Source organism: Zootoca vivipara, chromosome 5, assembly GCF_963506605.1.
Source record: "Zootoca vivipara chromosome 5, rZooViv1.1, whole genome shotgun sequence".
Taxonomy (NCBI): Eukaryota; Metazoa; Chordata; class Lepidosauria; order Squamata; family Lacertidae; genus Zootoca; species Zootoca vivipara.
This window is the reverse complement of record NC_083280.1, coordinates 34,575,514-34,596,412: the sequence shown is the minus strand read 5'-3', so window position 1 is coordinate 34,596,412 and position 20,899 is coordinate 34,575,514. Positions and strand designations below refer to the sequence as shown.

The window sequence follows — 20,899 nt, the reverse complement described above, 5'->3', positions numbered from 1 at the left end:
TAATGCTTATGGGACTGAGGTTTGTCCCTTTCAACTCTAAAAATTATACATTCTGGGGGAGAGAGAGTTGATGGACCTGATACCCACAAGGCAGGTTTCATCCAGACACATTCCATTGTTAAATAGACTAAGGGCTTCTCCCGCAGACTGTCATTGTTAGACTATTTTCCTTTAAATGAGGAGAAAATGTCAAGAGACTTCTTCTGGAAGGGAACAGGTCTTCCTTTCCCCTCATTGCTGGGAAGATGATGTCATCAAACTGTTTGTGAAGAAACTGCCAGTGTGGGCAAGGGCAGATGAAGAAGCACTCAGTTGAGCTCTGCCTTAATCTCACTGTTTTTTTGCTGTTGCCCTACACTATCTTATGGGAGAATACTGGATCATGGACTAAGTGCTGGAATGGTTTAATCCTATACCTTCACCTATAAGGTATAAAACCCCTGTAAGACTCCAGTGACCTCCTTCCAAAGAAAACCAAACCTGAGTAAGCGCTGTATCCCAAAACCTTGAACACTTGGATTTTTCAAGTACGCATAACAAAATAGTCATCATATATACGGATATATTGTGAGGAACAGGATGGTGACGTTGCCAATTCAATGCATGATTATTTTCATGTGGGATTTTGAATTTTTTTCTTACAACAAATAAAATGCCTGAAATAAATAAATAAGTGCTAGCTTCTATGACTATTTAATTTCTTTAGCCTAAAGAGTGTTTGGGATGCACTATCAATAAATAACTGATTCAGAGAATCTAATTATTCTTTCATTCTGAAGAACATTCTTCTTTTATTCTAATGTAACCATTAATTTGCCATTACCTTACGAAACCAATTACAACCCTTACATTTGATGGATCTTGAAAGAGATAGCAAAATTTATTTGCATCTAATTCTACTTTCTGTCTTCTGGAGATATCCAGTATTCCCCAGTCAAGCGATAGCCATGTGTTCTGCTTTTATTTCAGTTGAATTACAACCAATTGTCCATTGCCGATTTGAAGCCATTTGACATTCATAAACCCAAGAATGTAAATTGTTAGGAAAGTTTCTGTTGTTTGTAAGGACCCATCAATTTTGACCATTGTTGGTTACAATGATAGATACAACTATCAAATTCTTCATGTGTACCAAATGAAAATCCTTACACTAAAAATTATACTAAAATGGTTCAATTTGCACATTTGAAAGCATTTTAGTATAATTTTTAGTGTAAGGATTTTCATTTGGTACACATGGAGAATTTGATAGTTGTATCTACATATATACACTGAGGTCTGGGAAAAAGTTAAAAATTAAAATGAAATGAAATGTACTGTCCTTTCCTAGGGAAAATAAATGTTTTTATTAAACCATTCTTATTTAATGTTTCTTTAAGCTGACTCTGTAATTCTCCTTTCTTAATTGGAGTTGTTCAAATTTCCTAACCTACTTTCTTATCAGAATTATAGGGTTTGAATTATTTTGCATTAGCCTGCCAAGAGAGAGAAAAAGAAACTTTTAACCCAAACCCTGTATGTTGAGCTTAGATATGAATCCGTCACAAAATATCCAGCACTGTGTGCAACACTTTCAAAATGCTATTGCAGTTTTAAGTTGAAATATAATTAAAAACTGTCGGGGGGGGAGGGTGGGAAATTATTGCACGCTCTGGCCAATGCTGATAGTTCATGCTAGGAGGGCTGATTAGCAGTTGCAATATAGTAAGTGACAAAAAGAGAAATTAACTTCTCCCCATATCCAATATGAACCTTGATTGCACGATGTGAAATTGAAACTTCTACTTATGTATGAAACTTCTACAGATGACACAAGACGGTCAGTCCCTCTGCTTTAACAGTGGCCAACCGTTTTGGCAAGGTCAGCAGTACCAAAAGTCCAGTTCAGAGTAAGACATAATGGCTCTCCATGCACAATGCCTATAGCCATCTCCAGATGACTTGAGTTGGTCTTCCTTGTCACCTGCTTAGCTAGGAAGTGGGCAGCATTCTTGAGTGGAAAGTGGGACTGACCGATGCCATAGGCAAAGCCAGAAGGTGCTGTGCATGCTTGCACATTATTATTAATATTTATTAGACTTATATACCACCCTTCAACATAAGACCTTGGGGTGGTTCACATGCTTGTGTTGTAGATTGGCCACCAATGCTGTGTTTCGAGCATGGTTAAAATCTAGAGCATTTTCTCCTCTAGAGGAAAGAGTTTACCATACTCTTTTCTGCGTTCGGACTCTCCAAACACAGAATTAATACTTCAGTACCTTGAAGATCAAGTATTATCTTTTTGAGTGACACCTAACATGCTGTCTGTGCCCCGGAGAGAGAAACCAATCTATAGTCATTAGGCCTGCTCCTCTTCAGTTCTACCTGCTTCTCAGTCTGAAAAAGGGCAAAGAGTTTGCTTCCTCTCAAGCACTGTAATGAGCTACAAGCAACACTGTTTGTTTTGCCTTGGGGCCATTGGGGGCTGCGGGTTCCGGATCCTGGAGGCTGACAGTTGCTTCTTCTGGGTGTTCTGAGGATGGCTGTCCGGCCGAAGCAGCGACAAACGTGAAGTTATTGTCCTGTCTCCGGACAGTGCAGCACATTCGAGTAGACCTCAAGGAGCTTTTGTTGCTGGAAAGGCCTGATTTCCTGTCACATTTCAGGAGGGAACAAAAGCACCTGTAAAACTGAAACACAAAAACAGGTGTTAAATAGAAATCTGTCGTGTGGTTGATTTGTTCTGCCATTGCACCGAGAGTGATGTGGTTCTCCTCTTCGATATTCAATAGAGAAATGATATTCCGAGCTACTGTAATGGGCAGGAATTATAAACTGAAATGAATTAGCAGGTGCATTTAGAGTTCAATATAGTTACTTAGCAGCCAAATATTATTTCAGGGAAACCTGACTCTATCTTTGTAGTAATGCAGAGTAAAGGAGTTAAATATTGTCTCTGGTTATTAGGGGTTGGAGTTAAGACTCCATGCTTTAGCTTGTCCTTAATTGTACAGTGGTACCTTGGTTTATGAGGGACCCAGGTGGCGCTGTGGTTAAACCACTGAGCCTAGGGCTTGCTGATCAGAAGGTCGGCGGTTCGAATCCCTGTGACGGGGTGAGCTCCCGTTGCTTGGTCCCAGCTCCTGCCAACCTAGCAGTTCGAAAGCACGTCAAAATGCAAGTAGATAAATAGGAACCGCTACAGCGGGAAGGTAAACGGCGTTTCCATGTGCTGCTCTGGTTTGCCAGAAGCGGCTTTGTCATGCTGGCCACATGACCTGGAAGCTATACGCCGGCTCCATCGGCCAATAATGCGAGATGAGCGCGCAACCCCAGAGTCGGTCACGACTGGACCTAATGGTCAGGGGTCCCTTTACCTTTACCTTTACCTTGGTTTATGAACACAATTGTTTCCGGAAGTCTGTTCATAAACTGAAGCGTTCATAAACTGAAGCGAACTTTCCCATTGAAAGTAATGGAAAGTGGATTAATCCGTTCCAGATGGGTCCGCGGAGTACTCAACCTGAAGCGTACTTAACCCAAAGCATGGGTGTAATTGGTTCCGGAAGTCTGTTCATAAACTGAAGCGTTCATAAACTGAAGCAAACTTTCCCATTGAAAGTAATGGAAAGTGAATTAATCCGTTCCAGATGGGTCCGCGGCGTTCATAAACCGAAAATTCGTAAACCGAGGTGTTCATAAACCGAGGTTCCACTGTAGTTACTTTCTTTTTCTTATGCAATTTTCAGATTAGCCTGTTATTTAATAAAAAGCCTCTTGTTCTGAGCCTACAAAATCCCCCACCCCACCCCAAAAAACTCTTCAAATTTCCATAAATAAAAAAATAAACAGGCAGCTTTCTTGATGTAAGTCTTTGAAGGCAGGCATTTTAAAACTGAACTTACAGTCAATACTGTGCATGCTTCCTCGGAAGCCTGGACACTGAGATCCAGCGCCGAGGGCCTTCTGGCGGTTCCCTCATTGCGAGAAGTGAGGTTACAGGGAACCAGACAGAGGGCCTTCTCAGTAGTGGCACCCGCCCTGTGGAACGCCCTTCCAACAGATGTCAAGGAAATAAGCAGCTATCCTATTTTTAAAAGACACCTGAAGGCAGCCCTGTTTGGGAATTTTTTAATATTTAATGCTGTATTGTTTTAATATTCGATTGGGAGCTGCCCAGAGTGGCTGGGGAGACTCAGCCAGATGGGCGGGGTACAAATTATTGTTTTTGTTTTTGTTGGAAGTAAGTCCCATGGAGTTCAGTGGGATTTGCTCTTTAGTAAGTGTCCTCGGGATTATTGCCTTAGATTATGTGCTAATAGAAACCTATTGGCTGGGATCCAAAGAACTGCTCAAAGCAGGAGCAAAAAGAGTTGAATGTTTGTTCATTTTCTCTTTCTGCAGTTCATCCCAGCTCCATATTTATTTATTCAGCTATTTTACCCCACCTTTCTGCTTAAAATGTTCAAGGCGTTTTAAAGCAATTAAACTGACAGCAAATAAAAGGGATAAAACAGCAAATAAACTTGCTCAGACTGAAAAGGCAGGGAAATGAAAATTTTAATAGGTAGATCAACAGGCATATGCTGAAAAAGGAAAGGTGTGCTCACACAGTGATGGAAAGCCAGGAGGGAGATAGGGGGAGGGGGAGGGGGAGGGACACACACACACACAGAGAGAGAGAGAGAGAGAGAGAGAGAGAGAGAGAGAGAGAGAGAGAGAGAGAGAGAGAGACCTATGCTTTAAAATGTTGAATAGGGACGTCCAAATGTTGCTTGATTACATTTTCCATCATGCTTGTCCTTTGCCTTATGCTGGCTGGGGCTAATGAGAGCTAGCGTCCCACAACCTCTGGAGGGTCCTAAATTCCCCATCCCTACTTTATTTTCTTGCATCTCTTTATTCCAGTTCAGCTTCTGAAAAATATTTCCATCTTATCGAACAACAGTCCTGCCTTGACTCCCTTTGCTGAGCCCTTAACATTAGTTACAATCATATGCTCTGTCTTATTTCCTAATTAGTATAAATGCATGTACTGCAAGGAGATGTAATCTCATGGGGCACATTGATGCATCTGAATTATCTGAAGGCATTAAATAAGCCATTGGGTGAATTCCACACAGAGCTATTTCAAGGTCACCACCATATTTCAAAGGAAGTCCTACTGCTCATTTTACAAATTTGGGCTAAAAGAAGTCATGGTTCAATTCTCAATCTTCAGGAAAGTGCATTAAACTTAGAATTAGAGGACAAAACCAAGTGCATACTAATGATTTTAAGATACATTGTCATCAATTACATCTGGTCCTCCTAAATTACCACCACCAATGATTACAAGGGCAGACAGAAGTCAGAGACTGTAGCAATAAGCCAGAAAACCGACTGAGCAGCTCCAAAAATAAAAATAACATCTCTGATTACAGGCAAGTAAGTGTATACTTCTGCATGTATGATCAAACTCAGTCTTCAGCACTGAAGGCTGTGTTAGACGAGCCACTTTCATTTTTCAACTGCATAATGGCATGTAGGAATGTTGAATTTGCCACTAAGTGCTACTATCTACATCCCTTGGAAGTAAGTGGCAAATCTCTCATTGTTTACAATGGTCTCTCATGTTATTTATCTACAGCAGTTTTACCCTGCTGTTCAGCTGACAAGGTTCCCAGAGTGGCTTACATAAGATCAATAACAAAGAAGACAGTCCCTGCCCTTCAGCTTGCAATCTAAGAGGCATGACATAAAAGGAAAAAGGGAGGATGAGGGAAGATAACAACAAGCAAACCCTTATTCTTAAAGTTACAGAGTTCTTATAATAAGCCGCTTCAATGGAAACAGTTGAGGGAAGGAGAGGAGGAGCCCATGAGAGTGGGCCCTGGTTTCAATCTTTGCTTCTGCTGTAGTCTGATGGAATGGTTGCACTTGGAAAACTTATTCTGTCTGTTTTTAAGTACACGTGGTGCAATAATCAAAGACATTGAGATAATGAAATTCAAAGATGGGACTGATGGGGACAGGAGGACTATTTCCATCAAAAGCCTTAAAATCATTGGTATTTTGTAGAACTTAGGAAAAGCTACAACAAGCTATGGCAAGGTGACAATGTGAAGGATGGCATATACCAGGGGTGGCCAACTCCCAAGAGACTGCGATCTACTCACAGAGTTAAAAACTGGCAGTGATCTACCCACTTTTGGGGGATTCAGGTCAAAGTTGTTGAGCTTTTTAGGGGGGGGGGAGAAAGCCTAATTTTGGGGGGTGCAGGGCAAAAATGTTGAGCTTCTCTAGGGAAAAGAAACTTCTCTAGCCAAAGTTGTTGAGCTTCTTTAGAAGGAGCCAGGGCCTTGGGTTGAGCCAGGATGCAGATGTCTGTAGGTTTAAGAAAGTGTATGAATGCATATTTGTGAGTCTGTAAGGAAAGGGCAGCAATCCACTGGCTTCCTGTCACATATCATCTGTTTGCACAAGAAATACAATGCTGTATCTAATAGCAGTAAGCTTTCATAAACATCTAGGGTAGTGAATACCTAAGGCTGTGTGAACTTGTGATGTTACACTTGTATCACCAGAATATTCTTGCTAATGCAAGAAACGAAACCAAAAACCCTCTGGCATTTCAGTCATGCTAAACTAATTTCTAGTCCTCTTAATGAGATACGAAAGATGAATCCAGACGACAGAATTTTGCAGGAATTCCGAAACTTGTCATGGTCCTCCCTACTCAGCCAGTCGCAGATTTGGAGTAAGGGAAGACACCATAGTAGTTGTTGATACAATTCTCCCAAAACAATCTGGATAAGCAGCCATGGAAGACTTACAACGTCTTGATAAACCAAAAGCCACAGAGGAGTGGAGAGAGGGGACGCTGCCAAATGCCTGGATGCAACATCTGAGGCTATTCAAAGCTCTTTGAGCTGCTGGGAGGTTCACCTGAGGTGGTCACTTATGAACTGCCAAAAAGGAGAGAATGCACCCCAAAAGAGAACATAAGAGGCTACAGAAAATATGCACTTGTCGATTTATATGTGCAGATTCAGATTTCAAGATAATTGCTAAAATTATTTAGAAATAAACTACATCATCTTACCACAGTGGGGAACTTTAGGATCAGGTGACCTGTGTGTGCCTGCTGTCGAGGTGACAGCTTCTAAGCCCCTGCTCTCTATTCTTAAGACTCCTTACCTTTAAACTGGACTTGAACTGGACTCTCCTCTGTAGATTAGAACACAGGAACTTCCTAGGTTCACCAAGAAAAATCTTGAGGCCTGGATGAGATGGAGGCTCCCAAGTAAGAGCACAGTTTAAGAGGCATTCCTTCACTAGGAAAAATAGAGCTGAGGCTCAAGATTCAGAACCTCTGCCAGCACATAATACCTGAATTTAGGTTTAGCAACTGTTGGAGCAAGATGTAGGGAGCATTGCAGACTGTGTCCAAACTGCTTCTTTGTATTGCTACATACTTGGTTCTTCAGTACCCCTCACCTACCCAGTACATCCTCTAATTTGTTGCTTGCACTAACCTAATTCCTCAGTGATCGAGGCGGAGTACAAAGGACTTTAGTTCTGTCTGACAAACTTTTTGGTTTTGGCGTATATGTTCAACAGACTCTATCTCACAGGCCCTCTGTGACTGGGCAGGATAAACACCTGGCCATTCTTAGCTTGCTATTTTCATTGCTTCACTGCAAAGCAGTCAGAGGAGCTAAGAAATTTAGATACAATGAAAAGTTGAATTGGATGTTACAGGATGACCACATCCCCCCCCCCCCAATGTAAGCTGCACATCAAGTTTCAGTGCCCCAGACATAAAGCAAATGACTTCGACTGTGGTCGGTTTTTATTTTTTGCACAGTTAAGACACCCACTGTTAGTATTTTTTAACAAAACTTACACAGACAGCTACATGCCTGCAGGATATTCCTTAGCTGCCCTGAAGCCTTTTGCTTCTTTCTCCTTAGACGAATGGATGTTTACATCACATGTCCTGGAAATATGTCATACTAGAAGCTTTTCCACCCAGCAAGTAATTACCTGTAAGAGGAATGTAGGCTCCCTAGGAAACCATTGCAATATAATTTGGATTTTCTAGCTAAGTGAGCTTTTGCTCCACAGCTGAAGCAGAGGATTATGGATCCTTTATACTGCTGACCAGTGGCATGCTTGGCTAAATACGAGTATTGATTTTGGGGGCTTCAGTGAGCTCCAAGCTGGAGAATGGGTGATTTATAGGAATTAGATCCTATAAGAAAGTGATGTCCACTCTGGATGTTTTGGAACACTGTTACTATTAATTTTTTTTGTAGAATTTACATTGCAACATCTACACTCTGGTCTGATACTCCAAGGTGAAACTGTAAACTGTTTTTCCATGACTGCTTTTCACGGAGCAAAAGAGTGTGAAGAAAACAGGCAAGGTTGCCTGCACAAAGCTCCTTTAGAAGGAAAAGGGAAACAGATTTTAAAAAATACTCCAATTCATCTGTTTGGTGGAAAGGTAGCAGCAGGGACAGGCTGAATCTGGTCCCTGCTTTCCCATCTGAACAGTCTGAAATTCCCGAGATTGTTAGCTGCTATACCAGAGAAAGGAACCTCTGTGCACACAGCTTCTAGCATAATAAAGACTAGAAAGCCAAGTGAAATTGTGCCTGCAGGAGTCTGCAACATACCGAATGCAGTCAAAGCGCACTGGGGAAACTTTTTTTCTTCTAATCAGATTTCCCCATGACTTAGGATACACCGTAACAGTCCACTCAGAAGCAAATCCCATTGACTTCAAAGATACGTTCTCCAGTGATATGTGCATATAAGATGATTGCAGCCTAATAGGTATGTCTTGTTAAAAGGTGGTCCTATTTAGTTCAAAGACAGCATCCCTACAGGCTTATCTGCTCAGAAGTAAATCACATTTCATTCAAAGACACTTCCTCCCAGGTAAAGTGTAGAACTGTAGACTGAATATAAATCTACTATATATTTTGGAAAGTGGTCTACCTGTTTGTTCTCTATGCATTCGAATCCCTCTTGAGATAGTGGCTGGGGAAACCCAGCCGGATGGACGGGGTATAAATATATTATTATTATTATTATTATTATTATTATTATTATTATTATTATTTGGCACAAGGGTTTCAGATGCAGAGGAGCCAGTTTTTGTCTACATTTGGACAAAAGATGTAGGGAGCATTGCAGACTGTGTCCAAACTGCTTCTTTGTATTGCTACATACTTGGTTCTTCAGTACCCCTCACCTACCCAGTACATCCTCTAATTTGTTGCTTGCACTAACCTAATTCCTCAGTGATCGAGGCGGAGTACAAAGGACTTTAGTTCTGTCTGACAAACTTTTTGGTTTTGGCGTATATGTTCAACAGACTCTATCTCACAGGCCCTCTGTGACTGGGCAGGATAAACACCTGGCCATTCTTAGCTTGCTATTTTCATTGCTTCACTGCAAAGCAGTCAGAGGAGCTAAGAAATTTAGATACAATGAAAAGTTGAATTGGATGTTACAGGATGACCACATCCCCCCCCCCCAATGTAAGCTGCACATCAAGTTTCAGTGCCCCAGACATAAAGCAAATGACTTCGACTGTGGTCGGTTTTTATTTTTTGCACAGTTAAGACACCCACTGTTAGTATTTTTTAACAAAACTTACACAGACAGCTACATGCCTGCAGGATATTCCTTAGCTGCCCTGAAGCCTTTTGCTTCTTTCTCCTTAGACGAATGGATGTTTACATCACATGTCCTGGAAATATGTCATACTAGAAGCTTTTCCACCCAGCAAGTAATTACCTGTAAGAGGAATGTAGGCTCCCTAGGAAACCATTGCAATATAATTTGGATTTTCTAGCTAAGTGAGCTTTTGCTCCACAGCTGAAGCAGAGGATTATGGATCCTTTATACTGCTGACCAGTGGCATGCTTGGCTAAATACGAGTATTGATTTTGGGGGCTTCAGTGAGCTCCAAGCTGGAGAATGGGTGATTTATAGGAATTAGATCCTATAAGAAAGTGATGTCCACTCTGGATGTTTTGGAACACTGTTACTATTAATTTTTTTTGTAGAATTTACATTGCAACATCTACACTCTGGTCTGATACTCCAAGGTGAAACTGTAAACTGTTTTTCCATGACTGCTTTTCACGGAGCAAAAGAGTGTGAAGAAAACAGGCAAGGTTGCCTGCACAAAGCTCCTTTAGAAGGAAAAGGGAAACAGATTTTAAAAAATACTCCAATTCATCTGTTTGGTGGAAAGGTAGCAGCAGGGACAGGCTGAATCTGGTCCCTGCTTTCCCATCTGAACAGTCTGAAATTCCCGAGATTGTTAGCTGCTATACCAGAGAAAGGAACCTCTGTGCACACAGCTTCTAGCATAATAAAGACTAGAAAGCCAAGTGAAATTGTGCCTGCAGGAGTCTGCAACATACCGAATGCAGTCAAAGCGCACTGGGGAAACTTTTTTTCTTCTAATCAGATTTCCCCATGACTTAGGATACACCGTAACAGTCCACTCAGAAGCAAATCCCATTGACTTCAAAGATACGTTCTCCAGTGATATGTGCATATAAGATGATTGCAGCCTAATAGGTATGTCTTGTTAAAAGGTGGTCCTATTTAGTTCAAAGACAGCATCCCTACAGGCTTATCTGCTCAGAAGTAAATCACATTTCATTCAAAGACACTTCCTCCCAGGTAAAGTGTAGAACTGTAGACTGAATATAAATCTACTATATATTTTGGAAAGTGGTCTACCTGTTTGTTCTCTATGCATTCGAATCCCTCTTGAGATAGTGGCTGGGGAAACCCAGCCGGATGGACGGGGTATAAATATATTATTATTATTATTATTATTATTATTATTATTATTATTATTATTATTTGGCACAAGGGTTTCAGATGCAGAGGAGCCAGTTTTTGTCTACATTTGGATACCGGATGCCATTTTGAATCAAGATAGTGGGCCAAAATGCTCCAAACTGCCCCTATTTAGATGCCTCTGAAGATATTGTTGCCCAAGCTGGCATGATAGTACCTGAGATTTAGGAGCAGGGTTTGGTCTGGTGTTTGGATACTGGTGGATGCCATTTTGAAGCAAAATGTTGTAGTGAACCATTCCAACTGTGCCAATTTGGACGCCTCTGGAAATACTACCATTCCAGTTTGACGTGACAGTGCTTGGGCTCAAGGAGTGGTTTTTTTTGTCTATATTTTAACACCGTTGGACACCATTTTGAAGCAAGATGGTGGATGCAACCATTCCAAACTGCTGATTTGGATACCTTTGAAGATAACAGTGCCCAATTTTTCACAAAGGTTCCTGAGATGGGCTTTGGTCTATGCTTGGATTTCTTTACTACAAGTATGCAAGCTTTCACAATTTCCCATTTGAAATTAAGTGAATCCCATAAAAAATAAAATCCAGCACCAAATTCCCCAACACCGTTTTTGGTTTGGGTGTTGTAGTTTCATGACCTAGATAGGAATTTTTTTTTTTGGAGGGTGGCAGAACTTATTCCATCACACCTTTCAAAAGTGGAAATGACATTTTTGCAACCTTCACGGGTACTTTTGCAGTATCAAAAAATCATAAGCAGTTCTGATATAGAAAAGCAATTTTCTGCTTCCTCTCTATATAATAGGATGAACTGTAATGGTGAGGTTTTGTGAAACAATGACAGTGAACATCAGTTCAGCAGCAGAAAATCAGGTATCTGGGGAAGATTTTGCAACCCTTTTTCCCCCCTTGAAAAACCAGGCCCAACTCCTCCATTATTCGTCATTAGGGCAAACCTTGGTCTACACAAATAGACATCCCCCTTCATATGTAGCTCAATTCAAACCCTGGGAATCATTGGCGTGGATCAGCATAAAGATCCTGGTGGCTATGAGCCAATAGATCTCTGGATAACCAAGGTCCACTTTTCCTTGTCACATGCTTTTTTCAGTGCCCAAAAGACTATAGAGCTCATGCTTGTCTGATAGATGAGAATTCCAAATAGTAGATGTCACCACACTTTGGATTTTTATGTAAAGATGACTGGGCTAGTTAAGGTGGTGGGTCACTGGAGTCTTATACCCCCATCTTCCCAAACAAATAAAATAAAAGGAGAAATAAAGGTATGAGATATGGGGGCGGTGCTCAAGTCAACCACACACCCCAGACCACTTCCTAAAAATGCCCATTGCTCAAATCACTTGGGCTAACATTCGTTGGAAAATTCACCTATTTCTCACCCACTTACTTCCAGGTGTTGCTCTTAGCTTGGAGACATGCTCATTCTTTGAAAGTTAAGCAGTACCATGAGGATAAAACAGTCGGATCCTCCCTGTGGATGTACTCCATTGTCTATAGACACAGGGCTGGCTCTAGGGGTAGTCTGGGTGGCGCGGGGTGCTAGGGCGCCGCGTGGAAACCATGCTGCGCACTGCGCCTGCCCACTAGCCGCGGCAAGAAATGGAGCGGGGTGGGGGCGCCGGAGCGATCTCCGCACCATGGCGCCAGGGCGCCCGACGTGCTTGAGACGGCCCTGTATAGACAATGCATCCCACAAGGCAATACACAAAAATGAACAGCTTCTGCGTTCTCTTTCAGAAGGCAAGTGTTGGCTTTTGTAGATACCCATTAATTCTTGCCTGTGCTGTCCTTACCGCTCTCATGAAAACAGTCTGACATGCAAATCAAGTATTCATTGTTGCTAATTGTGCCACTGATGTGACTCTAGTTCTTTTAGATCATATCCTATCTGATGAGTCACCATAAAGGGAGACCAGCTCTTCTGAAATGGTCTACCTTTCAGTAACAACCTGCCCTCACATGAAGAGACAAAAACTCTAATATGATTTGGTGTTGATCCCCAAACCCCCTTGTTTCAAGAAATCCCCAACGGCTATTTACAATGATATAGCCGTTCCAGTAAAGCAAAATAAGAGGTAGCATCACATGCAAAACCAAGCAATTGAAAACAGTTTAGAAATTAGAACTTTACAGTATTGGGAGAGCAGGAAAAAAAGTTATTGATGCCCAGACAATTACAAAGTAGGTTCCAACTGAAACTCCCAAGATAGGAAGCTGCTTAATACCAAATTGGACCATTGCTTCACCTAGCTTTGTATTGTCTGCTTAAACTGCCAGTAGGTCTACAGCAGGAGTCAGCAAACCTTTTCACCAGGGGGGGCAGTCCACTGTCCCTCAGACCTTGTGGGGGGCCGGACTATATTTGGGGGGGTGAACGAATTCCTATGCCCCACAAATAACCCAGAGATGCATTTTAAATAAAAGCACATGTTCTACTCATGTAAATAATAATAATAATAATAATAATAATAATAATAATAATAATAATAATAATATATTATTATTTATACCCCGCCCATCTGGCTGGGTTTCCCCAGCCACTCTGGGCGGCTTCCAACAGAAATATTAGAATACACTAATTTCTTAAAGATTAAAAGCTTCCCTAAACAGGGCTGCCTTCAGATGTCCTCTAAAACTCTGGTAGTTATTTTCCTTTTTGACATCTGGTGGGAGGGCGTTCCACAGGGCGGGTGCCACTAAAAACACCAGGCAGGCCCCGCAAGTAATCCAGTGATGCATTTTAAATAAAAGGACATATTCTACTCAGGTAAAAACACGCTTATTCACGGACCACCTGCGGGCAGGATTTAGAAGGCGATTGGGCCGGATCCAGCCCCCAGGCCTTAGTTTGGCTACCCATGGTCTACAGCAGTGGTCCTCAACCTTGGGCCTCCAGATGTTTTGAGACTACAATTCCCATCATCCCTGACCACTGGTTCTGCTAGCTAGGGATCATGGGAGTTGTAGGCCAAAAACATCTGGAGGCCCAAGGTTGAGGACCACTGGTCTACAGGATTTCAGACCAGGGTCTCTTCAAGTCCTATGTGGAGGTGTAGGGGTTAAACCTGGATCCTTCTGTATTCAAAGATGTTCTCCCTTTGAACTATGGTCCTTCCCCACCCCTGAGAAGAAGGTAGCTTTATAATTGTATGGCTTAGGGGTCAATTTTGGTGACTGCTTACCTTCCTGCCAGCCTTGTTTCAGAACCACCGGCTATTTTTGTGCAACCATATATGCCTACTAATAGCAGCCTTTCAGAATGGGGTTGCAACTCAGATGGCTAGCTACAGTTGCCACACAAGCTTTGGTAGAATCAGCAGGCAGAACTCTCTTCTTTCAAGAGCAGAATATGTGGAAATAAAGCACACTTACAGTATCCTTAGCTGAAGTAAGTTTATGGAAATGACCAGTTCTTATGTGCGGACGTTTGTGAATTTAAGAAATATTTTCAATTTTTAAAAAGGTGAGTTATCACTGTAAATCCTTTGAATTATGCAGTGTATCGGGGATTTGCATGTTCAGTGAAGCATCTTCTCTCTGTGTCAGGTACTTCATGCCTAAAGCATTCGCCCACCTTAATTTAAATATTGCCTCTAAAGACTATTATGGAACACCCCCCGCAAAAATCCTCAAAGCTAAATCATGCCCTCTATTGTTCATCAAGGACATCTTCAGAACAAAGAGCACTTGATATCTTCCTTGTTCTCTAAATTTCTTTAGCAGAATTCCATGTCAAGGACACTAGTGGGCAGTAGGAACTTTTGAAATAAAACAAAGATAATAAGTTTTGTTTGTTTTTATCCCACCTTTCAGCAGAAAACTTCCAAGACAGCAAAAAAAACCAAACCTAAATTGAAATATAGTAAAACAATACAAGAAGTAAACAGTAATGGCAGGATTTTCAACTCCCCGGAAGCACCACACATAGAATTGCAACGTTTGAGGGTACCTTCCTGTAGTCTAATTCCCTGCAATGGAGGAATCTCAGCTAGGTCATACATGACAGATGTCCATCCAACCCCAGCTTAAAAACCTCCAAGGAAGGAGAGTCCACCACCTCTCATAGGAGTCTGTTACAAAAATTGAACCATGGACAGCACCTGCCTTTATGACAGGAATCGAGGAGCTTTTACAGCCCATGGATTACATTCCCTTCTGAGGAAGCTTCCGAGGGCCACATGCCAGGGATTAGTGGGGCCAGAGGCAAAAGTGGGTGAAGAAATCCATGTAAAATTTATCTTTGCACACTAGGCTGGTTTCTTCTCTTCTCTTCTCTTCTCTTCTCTTCTCTTCTCTCTCTCTCTCTCTCTCTCTCTTCCTCCTCCTCCTCCTCCTCCTCCTCCATCCAGAGAAGCAGGAGGCATTATCAGAGTTCAGGGACTCATTCTCACACTCAGGGTGTGACCAGTGAATAGCAGCTGCCTGGAAATAGTGGGGTGAATGTGTGATCTCTCTCTCCCTCCCCATGTCTCCCTGACACAGTCTGTTACACACTTCACACACACACACACACACACACACACACACACACACACAGAGAGAGAGAGAGAGAGAGAGAGAGAGAGAGAGAGAGATTTTTTGAGGAACAAGATCATGCAGATACTCCCAAAGACCCTATAATCACAATGACATTTTCCCCCAAAAAATAAATAAATGAAGCTTAGTCTCATTTGAGATTTAAGCTTCCATCTCAAGACTCAAGCCCAAAACTACATCATTTGCTGTGTTACCAAATAGCATGAAGTATTTGTTTTAATTAACCTCCCTCCTTGAGAATAACCTGTAGCTCAAAAAATGTTTTCTAAAGGAAACTTGTCAAGTGAAACTTGTGAGACATAACTTAAATAAAATAAAATAATGAAGATGCCTTTGTGCAAAAGGAAGTTTATTGGGGGGGGGGGTGACTAAGCTGTCTTAGTAGGTATCAGCAAGATATTTCACAAGCAATTATCTGATTCGTAGGCCTCTTATTCCAAGCTGTAAAATGAAAAGCACAGGCCTTTGAAGATAAAAGGCCTAAGAACTGGAGTGCCCATTCTCTCCTTGTTGCTTTGGCAGGCAAAGCTTACTGTTGTGGTATGTTGACTTTCAATTACACTGAAAGTATTTCTGCTCCAAACAAATCACTTGCTGAAATTGAAGCACATCTGTGCTCTGTTGGGAGACAATAGAGGAAAAACGTTGGTCGGTGGAGAAATCCACAACATTTGGGGTCTGATTTTATGTACTTGAAGATTGCTTCTGCCAGTTGCAGATGGTGCTCAAGCAGACTAGTGGCAGAGATTTATGAGGATGTGGCAAGTCAGATAGTGGTTGCTTGGATGAATATGGTATGAACCAATTTGATACATTTTGGTGATATAGCGCTATATAATTTTTTTAATGAATAAATGAAAAGCCTAAAAATAAACTGGAGGAAGGAAGCTGAATCATTTATTTCCTGTGAAGAAAACAATGCACCCAACAATTAAGAAAAACAGAACTTAATGAGAGAAAACTCCATGGAATAGGACAAAAGGTGTGTGGTTAGTTCACAGTGGTGACAAACATCCAAATACTTTGTAACCATTTAGCATTATTTTCAGTGTTCAGACAAAGTTAGCTCAACACAACTACTAACGTCAAGCAGTAACTCTTTTGGGCTGTGCCTGACCCAAGTGGTTGAAATGAAGTGGTTGAAAAAAATGAAGTAAACCGCATTGGACTTGTTTAGAAACCTACAGCAGGCAGAGACCCAGGTTTAATCTGTTTTTGTTTGAGCCTTTGCATGTTTATATGGACGCTAAGTCCCATTTATTTAACTACTTGAGGGGCATCTGTGTTACTCTTCTGCCCTAAATACTGTAAATCAGTGGTTCCTAATTTGCTAATTACTGAAGACCCCCAGTTTTTCAAAAGCCAAGCTGTGGACTCCCTACTTTTAAAAAGTTTGATATCTCTACGGTAGTTTTTGTTACGTGAATGCTGCTACGGACCCCCTGAGTGGGTTATGCAGATCTGGGACCCTCGAACCACCAATTGGGAACCACGGTTGTAAACAAACAAACAAACAAACAAACAAGTAAGTCTATGTCTATCATGGTGGGGGGGGGGACCCTGTAGGCACCAGAGAAGGCCTCTTCAGACACATGTGCCCCCACAGCCATGATATTGGTGACTCCCTGTTTATGCAATGAGAAATTTGTCATCAACAACATTCCCTGTGATTTTTCTAACAATGCAATATTATGCATGTAACTATCCCTCTCACACATGATATAAAACAAAGCAAATGCTGAATTTCAGAAAATATTGGTGAAACCGGGATATTTTAAGCACACTTTATTACTGAGGAGGCAGCTCAACATGTACATGTTTTCTGTATACGTTTGCAAATAGTTACAAATAACTTCTGAAGAAATTAATTGTTGTAACAGTCTCTTACTTACCTTGGACTTCCCTCCTAGAGTTCCCTGTGATGTTGCTGGCTTCATCTTTCAAGGCAGTCAGTCTTCTGTAGTGGGAATGTTACCTTGAATCTGCACAGCATTTTTAGTCTTCAACTCGCCTCAACTCACAGTTTCCATATAACGGGCTGGGAGGAATTGAAGACTGAAAATGACATACAGGGCAATCAAACGCCACTTTTTCTGAGAGGCAAGAGTCCTGAGATTGATGTCTGCTGTGTATGATTACCTGAAATTTTCATGGGAAGAAACCATGATAAAAAACCATAGGGGAGAGATTTGTTTATACAGAGAAAATATTTTAGAAAGCTCCTTACTGGTTCTGCTGGAATTTGCAGTTTATTTTGATGGCTTTTTACATATCCTTTCTTTTTTGGTTAAGAACGTACAGTCATACCTCAGTTTAAGTATGCTTCGGTTTGAGTACTTTCAGTTAAAGTACTCCTCAGACCCATCTGGAACGGATTAATCCACTTTCCATTACTTTCAATGGGAAAGTTCGCTTCAGGTTAAGTACAGACTTCCGAAACCAATTGTGTACTTAAACCGAGGTACCACTGTAAATGCTTTCACACCAAACCATCAACATTTCACTTAAAGAGAAACAGGAATTAATTTCCCAAACATGCATTGCACATGGCGTCCACCACATGGTGTGTGGATTTGATTTGCATTGCACAAGGCAACCGCGTTGCTTGACTGTCCTGCTTGAAGATTTTTAAAAAAAATCTTGATTCTGACTTAATGGAGCAATACAGGTAGCAAAGCTTAAACAGTAAAAGTAAAAACTTTGACAGAAAAGAATATCATGAGAGGGTCAAATAGAGAGGTACTTGTACACTACTAACTGACATAACTTTCCACCCTGAGTTCTGATTCATACTTTCAACCATTTAAATCCATAATGCCAATCCTTTGGATCCAGAAGGTTAATGAGTAGTTTGGTGATGTTGGTCAAGTTTCGTCTGTTGCACCAAACATAAACCAAACTAACAGTTGTAAGGATGCAACTCAATGGCTTGAAATGAGAAACCTGGTTTTCTGCTACGAGAGCAAGACACAGCAAGTCTTCGAACAGTACGTAATCCCCTTCCTGTTGCACTCAGAAGGAGCAGAAGTTTTCAGCTTTAAACAGATGATAGTTCTGAATAATAATAATAATAATAATAATAATAATAATAATAATAATAATATTTATACCCCTCCCTCCCTGGCCAAGACCGGGCTCAGGGTGGCTAACACTGAATATAAATACAGTAAAAACATTTAAACAACAACAGCAACAACAACAACAACAACAGTTGATTAAAATATAAGTTAGAATACAGCTTAAAATGCAGCTCAAACTCAGGGAGTGTGGTTTCTTTAAACCTATGGTTAGTGAAAACAAGCAAAGATCTGAAACCATGGTTTGAGCTTAACTTGCTCTCACCTATCATGCAGGGCCATATCAAGACATTTTTCTGCCTGGGGCAGAGTAGCAAACACTGTCCAGTTCCTACAGTTGAGGTCTATAGAACCTAAGGCTGGTCAAGTTATTTTGCCACCTGAGGCAGAAAATCCCACATATGCCTATTCCCCTCTTTGGTAGGAAGTAAATAAATAATAAATATTTGTTGCCTTTAATGATATGCAGAGTTAGGTGCAAGACCAATGGTACGGCCAGCTTAGAATTCTAACAGACACTCTAACACATGCATAACAAAATACTAACTTGTATCACTTTTTATTCTGATTTAGGTTTTTTTTTGTGTGTGTGTGTGTGTGTGTAGCTTCCTCACTAGGTGTATTTTAGAAAATTTTAAACAAGAAGTCAACATCTAATTGTGCAATCCTGCACATATCTACTATGCAGTATAAATCCCATCAATTTCAACAAGGCTTGCTCTCAGGTAACAGGCAATAGGATTGCAGTGGAAAGCAAATGACTTGTAATACTAGGAATGAGAAATGTTTCCTCTGTGACACAAGAGTGAAATGAAACAGCAGTCTAGCATTTCCGACATCTCTTAGAGAAGAGAAACTTTGCATGTGTCTTCCTTTTGGTTTTTAAGAAAGCCACAGTCTAGCCCTTTAGCACGCAAGTGTCTGAACTGTTTAATACCACACATCCCACAGGTCAGGATGCAACAGTTCTACATCACAGAGATAAAGAGACAGATTTTTCTAGCTTATTTTTAGAAAGGCACTGGTATTGGTGTTTGCCCTTTCCTGAAATAAGCACTGCGTACAACCTTCAAATAGTCATACTTGTACACAAGGTTAGTAAATGCAATAATTACCTGCATTCTATAAGACTATTCAAATGAGTAGAAGCAGAAGTAATTCAATGAGTCTAATCTTTCCATATTTCTGTAGAAATCATTCCTAGGTGGTAGCTTTCCAGTGTGATAACCTACTTAATTCCATGTGTCTCATTATTACATTTCAAGTGCTTACAAAGGGCAAGGATATAACTCAGTAGAGGAGCACAGGCTTGGAATGTAAATAGTTCTAGGGTCAATTAAGGCTGGAGATGATGAGGAAGACCTCTTAGTCCTACATGCTGAAGAGCTGCTGCTGGTCAGAGTAGATGATAGTGAGCCAGATGGACAAATAGTCTGACCTGGTTTAAGGCTGTTTCCATGTGTAACTACATCTTGTCATTTACACACTAAGGTTAAAACAAGGAGCCTTGGGGCCCCTGAAGGACCAACACATTTATTATGGCATAAACTTTCATGGACTACAAACCACTTCATCAGACACATTTAGTGCTATCCTGATATATAACTACCCCATCGGCTACATTCATTATTATTACAGACTGGGGACACCCTATCCCAGAAATAGCTAATGTAACAATGGAATCCAGTGACCATCAGTATCAGCCTGCATGGCCAATGCTCAGGGATGATAGGATTTGTAGTCAAACAGCATCAGAAGAGCACCATGTTGGCTGCCCCTGCCCTAACCCTTGACATTTCTATGTTGAAAAGCCTACAAACCTTCTGTTGAAAATGAAAGCAGGAAACCAGTTTAATTTTATACAGTACTAGAAGTACCAATAAGGGCTGTGATAGTTTGTGACTCTATTTTTTTCCTATGAAGTTATTGGAAGCTGCCTATATGAGATCAGGCTTTTCCCACCATCCAGCCTAGACTGTGGTGCTCTAGAGTCTCAGACATTGGCCTTCTCCATTGCCTACTGCCAGATCAGAGGCCCTGGTCTTTTGTGTATTTACTCGGTACTGAACATAAACCCCAAGGCTGATCCCTGACACAAATCAGGTCCTGGTCATCACAGCACTCATTATTCAAAATGGGGCACTCAATTCAGTTCGGCAGTCAATTCAGCAACTTGGATGAAGAACATGACTTTGAGACTTCCTCTTGTTACTTATATGGCATGTCTGATTGCTGTAAGTGAGGGCAAGAAGGTAGAAGAGAGTGGGAAAAAGTCAGCATTTTGACCAACGTTGGGCTGTATTCACATCGCAGTCTGGTTGAACTGATCCATTTTAACCTCCATGTGTGACAGTGGCCCAACTCTAGCAAAGTCCTAATGCTTTAGGCCAGAATGTTAGCATCCACAGAAACTGTTTGGAAAAATACGACTTACGTGCGTATTTTTAAT

General features: G+C 41.2%; 1 protein-coding gene across 1 annotated transcript in view; it reads right to left on the bottom strand.

Moving 5' to 3' along the window:
• Positions 1–2,408: 2,408 nt before the first annotated feature.
• Positions 2,409–20,899, bottom strand: part of LOC118093904 (vertebrate ancient opsin-like) — an 89,309-nt gene continuing 70,818 nt past the window's right edge. The window contains exon 4 of the mRNA XM_035133750.1: positions 2,409–2,672. Within this exon, the coding sequence (XP_034989641.1) occupies positions 2,409–2,672 (264 nt within the window). The remainder of the gene's footprint in view (positions 2,673–20,899) is intronic.